At 39.7% G+C, this 15444-nt stretch overlaps 1 protein-coding gene across 1 annotated transcript in view; it reads left to right on the top strand.

The window, feature by feature from the left end:
- Positions 1-15241, top strand: part of LOC309565953 (mucin-5B-like) — a gene marked incomplete at both ends in the record, with an annotated part of 69522 nt that extends 54281 nt beyond the window's left edge. Inside the window, 17 exons of the mRNA XM_082270982.1 lie at positions 2069-2370; positions 3969-4143; positions 4237-4484; positions 5328-5511; positions 5596-5938; positions 6135-6313; positions 6416-6485; positions 6564-6673; positions 6757-6788; positions 6885-7062; positions 7647-7751; positions 8894-8934; positions 9049-9174; positions 9257-9355; positions 9444-9572; positions 11482-11627; positions 14914-15241. Coding sequence (XP_082127108.1) covers positions 2069-2370; positions 3969-4143; positions 4237-4484; positions 5328-5511; positions 5596-5938; positions 6135-6313; positions 6416-6485; positions 6564-6673; positions 6757-6788; positions 6885-7062; positions 7647-7751; positions 8894-8934; positions 9049-9174; positions 9257-9355; positions 9444-9572; positions 11482-11627; positions 14914-15241 — 2795 coding nt within the window. The remainder of the gene's footprint in view (positions 1-2068; positions 2371-3968; positions 4144-4236; positions 4485-5327; positions 5512-5595; positions 5939-6134; positions 6314-6415; positions 6486-6563; positions 6674-6756; positions 6789-6884; positions 7063-7646; positions 7752-8893; positions 8935-9048; positions 9175-9256; positions 9356-9443; positions 9573-11481; positions 11628-14913) is intronic.
- Between the last annotated feature and the right edge of the window lie 203 nt (positions 15242-15444).

Here is a 15444-nt window from a genome sequence, read left to right as displayed (position 1 = left end):
TGTACATATGGCTTGCTCTTTCACTGTTGTGAGAATTCATTGATTTCAACGGGGAACTTCTTGCTCAAAAAGCAAGCGACTTGCAAGGAGGGGGGGAGATGACTCATTTTTCACCAGATGCATTAGTAATTGTTCTCCCACCCTTCTATGCATGAAGGGAACAATGTAAAAATCCTTCTCTGTGCAGCAGCCATCCCAGCCCCCCCCCCCCCAATACTTACCTGAGCCAATGGCTCTCGCTGCTGTCAACAACAGCCAGTGTGAGTCAAGGAGAAGTGAGAGTGGACGGGGCTGAGCCACAGCTCTGTGTGTGAATGGAAAAAAAGAGGCATGGCTCGGGAACAAGCCTTCTTGGGTGCCCCCTTTGCAAGCTACTTGCTTGGGGGGCACTCAGCAGGAGGGAGGGGCCAGAAGCCAGGGACCTAAATAGGAGGGTCAGGCTGTTCTGTGCAAATCCGCTGCACAGAGCAGGTGAGTATAACATATTTGTTATTTAATAAAAAAAGGAAACCCTTTAATTTCACTTTAAGACTAGGTTATTATGCCTAGTTAAACACAAATTAGTTTAAAAAAGTGCTTATACTGCCTACTGACTGATTGGCTCATCTATGCAGTGTAGAAAACATTTTTTGGCATTATTAAAGAAAGCTTACAATGTAGTTTTCCTGAAAATATTCTTAGCATTGAATATGTGATGCATTGCCTGCCTTGCTACCAGCTAACCTTCTTTCAAATACATGTTCTTTTATTTATTTCACAGACCACCTTATGGTATTGCTAAGTGTTAAAATGAAGATAATGGTGTAATGTTTACCTTATGCATGCTGCCGTGTTGTAAATTTAGAATTACTAGGTTGGCTGACACCAAGCATTGTTCAGCCTATTCTTGTAAACCCAGGCTGTTATGGACAGACACTCTGTATTCCTCTGGGATACAGTGCATCTTCACACAGTTCACCAGTCCCCAGTAGCAAAGACATTTTACATTTTTGTTCATTGCATGCTGGAAAATGTAGTCTTAGGACAGTGCACCCATATTAAAATGTTTCAACGTGAGAGTGCTGCCAAAGCCTGTCTACAGCGTGCCGCAAAGAGTAGGTAGAAGAGGCAGTGGTCATCATATGACCACAAGTTTTAGGGATGCATTAAAGTCGTTGTAAACTCTCACATATTCCCAGTGAAGTGAATGGCCTCAGGTGATAGAGGTAAAATAAATCCTTCTACATACATTGTACCTGTTTATCTACAGCTGTCTTTCTCCTATATCCATTCAAAGTGCAGAATATACAGAAGAACTCTCAGCTCTGATAAGCAGGGGGTGGAGAGCTGAAGATACATCAGTGAGGAGAGCTCTATAAGCGAATTGGAGGGAAGGGACACACCCCCCTTCACACAGGAACAGAGCTGAGGCTGTCAATCACAGGCTGTGCCCTCCCCTGTCACATTTTTCTCTTGGTGTCAGGAAAACTTTGCAGAAGTGACTCATGCTGATAGTAGAGGAACAGGCAGTGGACAGAAATGACACTTAGTGCTCTGCATTGAGACAAGGACACACTTCAGAGGGATATGCTTTGTTCATATTTCATGTGTAAGGTTTACAACCACTTTAAGGTAAGTATAAAAAAATACCTATGTATAAATGGAGAGGTCAGCAGGGAGTGGAGAAATATACAGTATACTAGTTTGCAGCCTTAGGTTGGGTTTGAAGGCAAATCTAACCCCAACAACAAAAATGTAATACATTGCAGCTTAGCTGGCATTATATGTTGTAGCTACATTTGTCTTTGTTTTTCAAGCAGTGCAGAAAAATGCTTGCAGGTCCTGATAGAAATTCAGTATCTTTGCAATTTCCAGTGTACTGAACCTAAACAATGCTTTCAACCTTCACAGCTATCTTTTGTGAATTAAATAACCCCTTCCCTTTCTCCCTATGTAATGTGGATGGGAAAATTGGGATATATTTGTAGTCTGTTTCTTCAAGGTGATACCTTTTATTTGTTGCTTATATTGCATTGTAGCTTTCCTGACCTTTAGGTAATAGTTCTTATTATTACTTATTTGTTTTCAGGCAATGTTCTATATAACACAACAGACAATGAAGGCTGGTGCTTCTACGCACGATGCAATGAGAAGTGTAAGGTAGAGAGATACAGTGAACCATGTTCTACTGTGCCTACTGTGTCAAGCAGCACCAAAACTGCTAAAACAGTGACAGTTAGAACTGCCACTACTATCACCTCAAAGACAAGAAGCACAACAAAAACACCTGCAACAAGCACTAAGACTGCACAGACGAAGACTTCAGCATCAAGCGCCAGTTCAGCGAGCACCCCAACTCCTGGCTGTAATGCAGTTATGCCTCCAAGAAAGGTAAGGTTATACCTAGTTTTCATCTGTAACATCACTTACATGCATATGGAATTGAATTGCAAATTATTATTTATGTAAACCAAAAATAATAAAATAGAGTTCTGCCAGTCCAATAGCCCTAATGGCTCTGCACCTGCTTCAAGTAGGCATATGTAAGTTCTGTATAAAAAATGTTATATATTAATTACTACTGGCAATGTGTGACTGGTCACACACAGAAGACTTGTGATGGTCAGTGCATAGGGGAAGAAATCACACATCAATACTTGCACTCAAATCCCATTTTTGGACTGCTGGGTTGCTACTGCCAGAGCAGGTTACATTAGTCAAGGTAAACTTGGTGATTATATAGAAAATTAATTCTAGCAATATTGGTTGGAACTCATTTTGTGATGATGAGCTGGATTGTGTGCTGGGTCATTTTTGTATTTCTCAGTATACTGCAATGCCCTTCTCCTTTTCTATACTAGATATAAATGGATCTGAGCAACTGCCAATTTTAAGAGAAACATAGTCTTCTCAGATGTTCAAAACAGTTTTTCTCTGTGGAATACATTCAGCCTTTAAGGATAACTTTCAACAAGCAGGGTTTATATAGCAGGTTTAGAGCAAAAGCCCATCTTCAGGATAAACAGAGTATCCCACCAAAGAAAAGTGTTATAACTAGTAGCAGGCTCTACTGTTATACCAAGTCAGTTTGGTGGTACTAGTCCAAGAAGAGTTTTCCTCTGTTCAGTTTTCCATTATTAAAGCACTGACACCCAGCACATCCTGCAATTATACAAGGGTTCTTGTAGCTCTTGCTTTCAATTAAAGTGCCATTTGTTGTAGCATGGGCAATGTTACCTATTTCTCTCTGCATCCTTTTGAGCATTGGATAAGTAATATGGCATTCCCTTGCAAGTCAACACTGAATACAACAACCCTTATAATAGCTTTCCTTCTGTCTTAACTTAACAGTAAAGAACTTCTCCCTAATCCTACTGTAACAACAGCAATCATTTTAGTGGAAATACCACAGCCTCATAGATATCCTTCTTGAGATTAAAGTGATATTAAAGGTTTGGTTTTAAACACAAAAAGAAAATAACAAACGTCATACTTACCTGTTTTGTGCAATGGTTTTGCACAGAGCAGCCCGAGCCTCTTCTTTTCAGGTCCCTGTGCTCCTGGCTCCTCCCCCTTGACCAGTGCCCCCAATAGCAAGCTGCTTCCTTTGTGGGCACTTGTGCAGCTTGCTCCTAAACCCTGCTTTATGCCTCCATAAGATGCATAGAGCTGAGGCTCGGCCCCGCCCCCTGTTCTCTCCTCATCGGCTCACTGGCTGTTATTGACAGCAGTGGGAGCCAATGGCTCCCGCTGCTGTCTCAGCTAATGAGGAGAGGGAGTCCCAGGACACATCGTTGGATCAAGAGAGAACTAAGGTGAGTATTGGGGGGGGGGGGGTTGGGGGGGAGCAGCACACAAAAGGTTTTTTACCTTCATGCATATGCATGAAGGTAAAAAACTTTCAGCCTTTACAACCATCTTAAGATGAAATTCCTACAAAAGAACAAAATGGTGAAGGTGTCAATTGGAATTCTTTTTTTTCTCCACAGGTGAATGAAACCTGGATGATAGATCAATGTACCCATGCTACCTGTATTGGTCAAAACAACATTGTCGTAAACAAAAAAGAGTGTGCACCAGTTAATCAGGTGGTCTGTGCCAACCGTTTAAAACCCAGGAAAGCATTTGACGAGAGTGGCTGCTGCTATCAGAACGAGTGTGATTGTGAGTCCTACAGAGTAGAATTATTTTGCTGCATGTAATGATATAATCAATTTGCTGTAGCATTTGCTAAGTTCTCCTTTTTTATGCCCTTAGGTGTCTGTGGTGGTTGGGGAACATCCCATTATGTCACCTTTGATGGTACCTACTATGCTTTTAACGGCCAATGCACATATATCCTTGTTCAGCAAATCACTCCAGTCTTTGACCACTTCCGGGTTTACATCGATAATTTCGCCTGTGACCCTGATGACCCATCTTGTGTTAAGTCCCTTCGTATTATGTACAATAATGACACGATTGTCCTGACCTCTCAATCCTTAATCAACCGAATAACAAACAAGGTAATCAATTCCACCTTCTAAATAGTTTTGTAGTTTCATAAATTGTAAACCTATCATGGTCATTTGCTGGACATTAAAGTGTATGTCTTGGCAAAAATAATACATATGCAGTATATCACTCCAATACATACACACAGAAAAATACCTTGTGATGTGCCAAAAATGCACTCAGTTCCTACGTTCTTGTTGTGGTCTGACAGTGCATGCCATTTTTGTAGACTCAGGGTATTAGCTCTGCACAAGTGTCTTTTGTTAACCTGCTGAATCTCTTCCCACTGCCCTCATCTGCACAACATTGGAACTAATTGATCCGTAGTGAAGATAGGAACTGGTAGGGCTGATTAGGCTCCTTGAGATAACAATGAAAGTGTGCACAGGACACAGGACACAGGACAACTCTGAATTTCTAACAAGATCAACAGGTATTTTTTGCACAGATATAACAAAACATGGTTTATTTCAAAGACTAAGGCTGGCCATAGCTGGTTTAATGGAAACCGGCTGAGATTCAAGCTGTCTATAGGCAGGCTGAATGTACCAAGTTAATCTATCGATCAACTTGGGTAGAACCAGCCTGTCAGATTTTACTTGCGAATATCATTAGCGGCTGCTATAGCCACTAGAAATAATCACTGTCTTCTGATGGGGACAGCTTCCCCGTGGTTGCAGGAAAGAAAGTTGCACAGTCTATGCCCTGCCTAAATGGTAGCAAATAAGAAAAGTTTATTGTTAGAGTCAACATACACTTTGCATTTCAACCGGTGTATGTTGACTTTAGGTTTTGTTACTTAATACCCCATATCTTTTCCCTTTTTACCTAACATTTTTGCATATATGTTACAGATTTACATCAACAATGAAAGAGTATACCCTGCAATCAGAAAAAATGGTATGACTATTACATCCTCTGGCATTTTTATGGTAGTGGAGATACCGGAAATTGGAGCATACATCTCCTTCAATGTTCTTAGTTTCACTGTCAGGTTGCCAATCAACAAATTCTCGGGCAATACTGAAGGTCATTGTGGTAAGTCTGAAAAATTTTGAATTTGTTCTGTTTGTGCTGCATTACATAATTGGTCACACTAATAAATTCACGTAATTTCAATAGGAAAGTGTTCTAACAGTCAAGCAGATGATTGCATTTTGCCTAACGGACAGCAGGCTTCATCATGTACTGAGATGGCAGGACATTGGGGAGCACCAAACCAGGACTCGTTGTCATGCAGTTCCATCACTACCAGAGCCCCCACTGTTAGTAGCCAGCCAACATTATCTTATTCTCCTCTTCAATCCACATACTTCTCCACTCACTCGTCCAGTGTACCTCAAACTCTACCAACTATAGTTCCATCAACACAAGTGTCTCTACTTCCATCAACATTTTCCACTGTGGTCCAGACAACAGAGGAACCCTGCAACACCCCTGAAGTCTGTAAGGTTATTCTGAGCAGGTTAGTTGTTTTATTTACTTCTGGAATAATAGTCATGTAAAGATTTGGGTGAAATTTTAAATATGAAAGAACCGTGCAATCAATGAGGACACATTATAACAGTGAAGGTAAAGCCACATAAGTTGTTGTAGTTGACATTGAAGATTGTGCCTCACTGCTTTACACTAAAGCCATTAACTTTTGGAATTTTCAATAGTGTCTTTAAGGAATGCCATAAAGTTGTACCACCAGAGCCATTCTATCAAGCTTGTGTTAGTGATGGCTGTACCAAAACAGAAGGCGAGGTTTTGTGCGCCAGTTTACAAAGCTATGCTAGGCTTTGTGGAATTGAAGGTGTCTGCATTGACTGGAGAGACAGCACTAATGGTGTATGCCGTAAGTATAAATTCAGTCATAAGAACCAGTTATGCTTTGCTTTTAAATTGCTACTTTCTTACATATTACACAGATAAAGATAACGTTTTTATCTTTGTACAGCCAAGAACTGTTCCTCGCACCTCGTTTATAAACCATGTGGGCCTGCTGTAGAACCCACCTGTAACTCTAAGTAAGTGTATTTTTTGTTACTTTTTTATCTTAGCTGAGAGTTAGTTTTTTTCCCTCTAACATTTGTTTCCACTTTTAGGTACAATAAAGAATTCTATAACAAGACCACAGATTTCTTGGAAGGGTGCTACTGTCCTGAGGGCACTACAAAATTCAACACCGTATCAGACAAATGTGTAACCACCTGCGGTATGTAGTATTCCTTCTAGTTAAAGTATGCAGTATCTAATTTACTGTTCTGCATAGTCCTAATATACTCTCTGTTCATGCAGGATGTACTGGACCAGATGGAATGCCCAGAGAGGTAAGGCATATATGAGTTATATAATCGGAAACAAATATGTGGCAGATAAGACTGTGAACAATGTAGTATTTATTGACGTTTTTCTTTTACTTGCAGCTGGGAGAATCATGGGAAAGCAACTGTCAGACCTGTTTCTGTGATAATGCAACAATGAGTGTGCAGTGTGCAGCAAAATCCTGTCCAATGCCTACTCCTGAATCTTGTACTGAAGAAGGATCTATGCCAGTTTCTGTACTCGACCCATCTAACCCCTGCTGTCATATCACAGAATGCCGTAAGTATCGTGGTGGTTGTAAATTCAAAGCATATGTAGCAAGGTTTCCAGGCCTGTGGCCTGATGTGGGTCTGCCATGGGCACTGCCATGGGAAACGTACCAATGACAAAATGAAAGAATAAGAATAAAAATGTGGTTTCCCTACATAGGTTTAACACAAGCTCAATACTATGGCTGCTGTGAGCCCCCTTTTTTAACAGAAGGGTTGGGTTACCCATTTTCTTTTTTTTATTATTATTGACTTTGATAACTCAGCTGGCCAGGTAAAAGGCTATAAACTGCATTATAGATTGCTCCCTATTTCTGGTTGCAAACCTTTTAGCTGAAAGTTCATGATTTGAAAACCCAAACTTCATTCTACTCTCCCTAGAAAAAACTGATATCAGTTTGCACTTTGAAAATGAATAAGCCAGGCCTTGCTTTAAAGTGTTTCTATGGTAGGAAGTTTAGAAAATATGGACTCAATTGATAAAGTGAAATAGCAGATCCCCATCTCAGAATGCCTTTGTCTATGAATACTCTTGCTGTTTCTACATTACAATGTATAGAGTGAATGACCAGTTGTTCTTCTGCCTGCTGACAGGTTGCGACATCAGTCTGTGTTCCAATGTAAAAACAATTTGTGAGCCTGGCTATGAAGCTGTGCCGCAGACAAATGCAGGAGGTTGCTGTCCAGTCTACGAATGTGGTAAGTGATTGTCTCCTTTCTCTAACACAAGTATTGAGTTCCCAGTATTATGAAAAAAGTCTGTTTAATCTTTATTATATACTCAGACATTCCCCTACTCTAGAGCATTCCCTGGCATAAATTTTTCCCTCCACCATGTTCCTGTAAGGTGAAACAGTTCTCAATTTTTTCCTGTGACATCATCGCCAGGCTTGTAAAATTCCTAAAGGGGCTGCCTCTGGGAGCTCAGTTTTATTTAGTCATGGTCCTAAAACTAAATCTACACTCAGTAAGGTTGATCTACTAAAGGCAAATAGACTGTTGCAAGAGAAGTCGCACTTTGCATGGGAATCTTCGCCGGAGCTTAGTGAATGAAATTATTCTCTGGTGACTTCCATAAAAGCAAACATGGTGTGATATATATTTATTTTTTCCTTGCATATGAGTGGATATTCTTTACAAAGTGACATTTCAGCACATTCACTAAGATCTTGGAAAATTCTCATGCAAAGCAAAATTTTGCTTGCAAAGTGAACAACCTATTTACCTTAAGCTAATCAACCCCCTTTTTTAACTCCCAGTGAGCAGACAGGCTCTTTGGAGTCCAGGCAAGAGCATTATTTTATTGGATAAGAAGACAATGGGGTTGATTTACTAAAGGCAACGAGACTGTGCACTTTGCATAGTGCAGTTGCACTCTGCAAGTGCAGTTGCTCCAGAACTTAATAAATGAGCAGAAACTCTGCTGACTTCCATCATCCAATCACGTGCAAGAAAAATTCAGTTTTGTTTTTCCGCTACATGTGATTGGGCATCCTTTGCAAAGTGAAGCTTTACCTCATTCACTAAGCTCTGGAGCAACTACACTTGTAGAGTGCAACTGCACTTTGTAAAGTGCACATTCTATTTGCATTTAGTAAAATAACCCCAATGTATGTAAAGAGAGTGACAGGGGGTGGGGATAGGTGGAGCTCTGTAGTTCAGCAGGCAGGAATGACAACACTGGATAGGAATTTAAGAGCACACTGGAATTCTGGCAGATCCACAGTTATTTTTTTCTTCTTGCTGCATTTTAGGGGATAAAGCATAGGTGTACCTGTATTGGATAGATGTATTGTTCCCTGACATATACATTATATTGCTTTTGATTTTTTTCTCCTCAGTTCCAAAAGAAGTGTGTGTTCATAATGGAACAGAGTACCAGGTAATTAAAACCTGTAGCTCATCTCCTCTGTATCAGCCTTTGTTGCTTATATAGCTTTCTTTATATGTACTTTGATCAAATCTTTTTACTTTATTATTTTTTGTCCTGTATTAGCCAGGTGGAATTGTTCCATCTTCCAACCCCTGTGAAAAGTGCATGTGTGATGGCACAATGAGTACGACTTCAGGAATGCACAATATAACCTGCACTCCAGTTTTGTGTAGCATCAAATGCGCAGAAGTAAGTCTCAGAAATGTAACATACTCAAGATCCTCTCTGGAAGTTAAATTTTAAGTGACAATCCCTTTGTTGTATCCCCTAGGGCTTTACTTACCAAGACGTCCCTGGACAATGTTGTGGAACCTGTGTACAGACTCAGTGTATCATGGATCTTCCTGATAACTCCACCTATCTGCTTAATGTAAGCACTTTAGATTTTAGGCTATGTAAAACTTTTTTAGATCTACTGAGATTCTTTTTGCCTACACACCTGTTTGCGTTTTTCTTAGCCTGGAGAAACCTGGTCACATCCTGGAGATAACTGCACTGAGTATAGATGTGTGAAAAAGAAAGGCAAATTATTGAGTATGTCTTCCAAAATATCATGTCCAAAGATCGACCTGGATGACTGTGTACCGGTAAGCATTGACACATTACCATGCAGACTATTTACTTAGCAAAGTGAGGCTGTGTTCACTTTAGTTATCCAATCGTGTGCAACCAAAATCATTTTTTATTCCCTTTGCACCTGAGTGAACACAGCTTCATCTTACTTACTAAGTGATCATTCATTGTGTTAAGAGAACAACCTCCACTCCTTAAGTAAATCAATCCCATTAACATGAAGTAAACCTTCAGATAATTATCATTCAGTTTGACACATATTTATGAATGATTCAATGATCAATGAATCAATCAATTCAATGATTCAATTATCAATGATTCAATTACTATTCGCAAAAGTAATTTTTAATGACCAGCAAATTTATTCTCTATTAAATGTTTAACATAACTGTTAAATATCTATCAAATTGCCTATGTTTTTGGCAGAACAACCTTTTATCCAGTCACCATATAGTTCTTTATATATTTTGCAATTGAGTTCTGTAAATTTAAAGATTATTTATTACATACAATAAATCATTTTGATTCATTCAATTCTCACCATCTACTCATATATATATAATTTTGTTAAATATATGGCAAATGTTCAATCTGTTATTAAGTTACATAAAATCTCAGTAAATATTTATTGGAACTATTATGTTAAAAATCAACACTATTTCGTTTTAATATAACTTATATTATATAAGTGATTTCTAAATGCTATACAATTTTCTCCCTTCTTGATGTCTAAAGCTGGTCATACACAGCTATAACTTTGGATTATTCAACCAGAAATTCCTGCTGAATCATCCTATGGGTGGCCCTGTCGACACCTCCAAGCTTGACAAACTTTGATATAAAAAGTGTAGGAGCCAGGTGGAAAATTGCAGGAAAGAAAATTGCTTGATTCCCCCATCAACACAGTCAGTGTTGACGAGTGAATATGCGCCACGGAACTATTGTGTTCTCCCGACAGGGGGAGGGGGGCATGCGGGTAACCGCCACTGCCGGGAGAACACAGTAAATATTGCTAGTAGCTATAGCTGTTGGCAATAATCGCGTGTAAGGATCTGACATGCTGTTTGTACCAAAGTTGATTAATGGATCAACTTGGGTACAATCAGCCTGCCCATAGATGGTTCGAAACTTTGCTTGTCCCTGCTGAATCAGCCAAGATTTGACCATCTATGGATGGCTTTAGTGAGGATGGAGAGATCTATCTGTATATGACTAGCCTAACAATAAACACAGTAATTATCCACAAGCTCCAATACTACTAATATATCTCTCTTTTCAGGGAACAATAGGGAAAGACAGCAAAGGATGTTGCTTAACTTGTAAGTATTTTATCTGGCTCTATTCAATAATAAAGTGTTTAAAGAGATATATTTTATTAATGCTTTACATAATGCTATAAGCACATTTATAAACAGATACCACACAAATCATAAAAAAAATTGGTGTTTTGTTTTTTTTGTTTGTTTTTTTTTTTTTTTGAACATGAAGAATCTCATTTGAAATTATTAGAATGGGGTGGTTATCAACAAATAATTTATTTTTAGTATATCAACTATTTCTTTAGAATGCAAAAGCCTAGTAAACACAAGCCAAATATTGGGCGTCATCGGCCGGTTTAATAAAAACCATCCAACGTTCAGCCCGTGTGTAGGGCAGCCAGTCCAACAGAAGCCGGCTGTTTGCTGGAAAACTAGCAGCCGACCAGCTCCCGATTAGTGCTCTCAGGCAATGGCTGAGAGTGATGATCGGAGCATTCTGGTGGGGTGGGGGGGGGGGACAGTCTCCCTGTCAGAACATAATAGAACAGCAGGGGAGATTGCTGTACTAACAGAGAAATGTTAGTACAGGGGCTCTGACCGGAGCTGTCAGGAAAAACAAACACAGAAAGGATTGTCATAACAATAAATAGACATTTACATTCAGATTTCGCTGATATTTCATCCAGGTGTCCAAGAAACAACCAAGTGTCAGAAGGAAAAGACTGAGGAGATCATCCTTCAGAATGGCTGCAAGTCTCTGAGCCCTGTAAATATGTCTTATTGCAAGGGGAGGTGTGAAAGCTACTCCAGGTATGTTGATGGCTAATGAAAAGTAAGATACTGTGTGTAGCACACTGCATAGTTAAAATATAACCAAAGGCAAAACCTTTCATAATGTGGAGAGGGATTAGAACGCCTGTCATTTTTTTATTGCTGTCTGCGCCCCTGTTAGAGAGATTCCCCTCCCTATTTGTCCTGTTTACCATTTTCATTGAGAGTGAAAGTAAAAGAAAATCCCAAATTTTGTGTTGTTCCTGGAACAGGAAGAGTGGGGATATCTTCCAATTTGTACACTAGCTCTACTGACCCAGGTGACAACCAGGGATTCCCTCACTTTAGAGGAATTTTCTCTCACTTTCTGTTTTGGCTATGGGACAGAAAGTGAAGGGCAATCTCCCCAATGGGACACAGATGTCAACAGAATCACGCATAAATCAAGTTGTCTTTCATTTCGAAATGTGCCATATTTTCTGTGCATTTGGAACCCTGTGCAGCTGCAATATTTGGCAGCAAACTGAGACAGGTAATCAAAGTTTTTGAAACAGAATTATCACTTGAGATGGCGCAGATTTTCACACAAGTAGTCAGGGGCAGGTTTAATTGTATTGCAATGTTACTATAGAGCAACAAATGAAGAAATTATTAATTATGTTTTTTAATTATAATGAAACCACCTCAAAATGTGTCTCACTGCTACTGTTTAGCAATCACTTGCTGTGCAACGGAATTGGTATAATGTCGAAGGTCTGCCTAATCATATGACTATTGTGATTGGCTCCTGACCATTATTATAAATAGAGAGCTGACTTTAACAGTTCAGTCTCTTAGCCGGGAGCATGTAGTGAGCACCCAGTTGTGCCAGGAGAGCACAGCGAGTACTCAGTTAATTCTCATTTGGTTTAACGGCTGGTCAACACTTGCTTGATCGCATTTTTTGCATATACAGTCAGGTCCATAAATATTGGGACATCGACACAATTCTAATCTTTTTGGCTCTATAATGGATTTGAAATGAAACAAACAAGATGCAGACTTTCAGCTTTAATTTGAGGGTATTTACATCCAAATCAGGTGAAAGATGTAGGAATTACAACAGTTTGTATATGTGCCTTCCACTTTTTAAGGGACCAAAAGTAATGGGACAATTGGCTGCTCAGCTGTTCCATGGCCAGGCATGTGTTATTCCCTCATTATCCCATTTACAAGGAGCAGATAAAAGATCCAGAGTTCATTTCAAGTGTGCTATTTGCATTTGGAATCTTTTGCTATCAACTCTCAATATGAGATCCAAAGAGCTGTCACTATCAGTGAAGCAAGCCATCATTAGGCTGAAAAAACAAAACAAACCCATTAGAGAGATAGCAAAAACATTAGGTGTGGCCAAATCAACTGTTTGGAACATCCTTAAAATGAAAGAACACAAAAGTGAGCTCAGCAACCCCAAAAGACCCAGAAGACCACGGAAAACAACTGTGTTGGATGACCGAAGAATTCTTTCCCTGGTGAAGAAAACACCCTACACAACAGTTGGTCAGATCAAGAACACTCTCCAGGAGGTAGGTGTATGTGTGTCAAAGTCAACAATCAAGAGAAGACTTCACCAAAATGAATACAGAGGGTTCACCACAAGATGTAATCCATTGGTGAGCCTCAAAAACAGGAAGGCCAGATTAGAGTTTGCCAAACAACATCTAAAAAAGCCTTCACAGTTCTGGAACAACATCTTATGGGCAGATGAGACCAAGATCAACTTGTACCAGAGTGATGGGAAGAGAAGAGTATGGAGAAGGAAAGGAACTGCTCATGATCCAAAGCATACCACCTCATCAGTGAAGCATGGTGGTGGTAGTGTCATGGCGTGGGAACGTATGGCTGCCAATAGAACTGGTTCTCTTGTATTTATTGATGATGTGACTGCTGACAAAAGCAGCAGGATGAAATCTGAAGTGTTTCGTGCAATATTCAAGCAAAAAATTGGGGGAGCAAACCCTGAAGATGTATATCTAAAGCCGGTGCAGCTATGGACCAAGCGACATGTATAAAAAGAATAGCGCACACATGCAAAAGAAATGACTATCAAATATGGAGACAATCCATAAATAAAAATGGGGATTTAGTCCCACCATATGGCCATATCGTGCTCAAGCCCACCACTGCGTCAAAGTACCCCATTATCAGTGGGTCCTACACTATCCATAAAAAAGGGGTGAATCCAGCCTCTCTAACCCTTGGAGACAACACTCCTTGCTGGGAGAGATGTGCTAATGCACTACAAGGGACTCCTCCTATATCTACTTGATAGTGCACAGCACAGAAAGCTGACATTCTGGGTCTGTCTTGTTTGGATGGACAATAGAAATAATTTTACTCATCCTTTTGCTACGCTGCAAAGACAAAACAAATGAAAAAGAAACTCATATAGAAATTATTATACCAGCTAGTCAGCTAACATTTTAGAGATATAAGGAGGTTTTTTATGGATAGTGTAGGACCCACTGATAATGGGGTACTTTGACGCAGTGGTGGGCTTGAGCACGATATGGCCATATGGTGGGACTAAATCCCCATTTTTATTTATGGATTGTCTCCATATTTGATAGTCATTTCTTTTGCATGTGTGCGCCATTCTTTTTTAATATACATTTCGTGCAATATTATCTGCTCATATTCTGCCAAATGCTTCAGAACTTATTGGACGGCGCTTCACATTGCAGATGGACAATGACTCGAAGCATACTGCGAAAGCAACCAAAGAGTTTTTTAAGGGAAAGAAGTGGAATGTTATGCAATGGCCAAGTCAATAACCTGACCTGAATCCGATTGAGCATGCATTTCACTTGCTGAAGACAAAACTGAAGGGAAAATGCCCCAAGAACAAGCAGGAACTGAAGACAGTAGAGGCCTGGCAGAGCATCACCAGGGATGAAACCCAGCGTCTAGTGATGTCTATGCGTTCCAGACTTCAGGCTGTAATTGACTGCAAAGGATTTGCAACCAAGTATTAAAAAGTGAAAGTTTGATTTATGATTGTTTATCTGTCCCATTACTTTTGGTCCCTTAAAAAGGAGAGGCACATATACAAACTGTTGTAATTCCTACACCGTTCACCTTATTTTGATGTAAATACCCTCAAATTAAAGCTGCACGTTTGCAGTTAAAGCACATCTTGTTTGTTTCATTTCAAATCCATTGTGGTGGTGTATAGAGCCAAAAAGATTAGAATTGTGTAGATGTCCCAATATTTATGGACCTGACTGTATGTACTGAAAACCATGAAAATCAATGAATGCTAAATACATATTTTGTTTAATTCCAGGTACTCAGCAAAATCCAAATCTATGGAGCGCAAATGCAGTTGCTGTCGGGAGACAGAAACAGAAATAGTAACCATTGAATTAAGCTGTCCAAATGGTAAGATAATGAATTACAGCTTTGTTGATATCAAGAAGTGTTCCTGTGCTGTTTGCAGTAGAGAAGAAGGCGATGGTGAAGCTCCTTATGTGACAAACTCAAAACCTCAAACCACTGTTAAAGTAAAGAAGGCTACAAAATTGACCAAGGACAGCAAAGATCAAGAAACAGAGAACAAAGAATCGGGATCAGAGTCTATTGAAAACAAAGAGCCTGACATTAGCTCAGAGTAGACAAATAAGCCTGAGCCAATATCACAGATCATAGGGAAAGCAATAACCACTGCGAAACGATCCACAAACAAGAGCAAATCAGCATCACAACCTGACAAGACTGCACAGCCAGGTGGGAAACGGGTAACAAAGCCAATCCCCCAGAGCACAAAAAAGGTCTAAATGCATAAAACCAATTAACAGAAATGCTGAAGAAAAGCAGC

Source organism: Pelophylax lessonae (genome assembly GCF_965119305.1).
Source record: "Pelophylax lessonae genome assembly, chromosome: 10".
Classification (NCBI taxonomy): Eukaryota; Metazoa; Chordata; class Amphibia; order Anura; family Ranidae; genus Pelophylax; species Pelophylax lessonae.
This window is presented reverse-complemented; position numbering and strand designations above follow the sequence as displayed.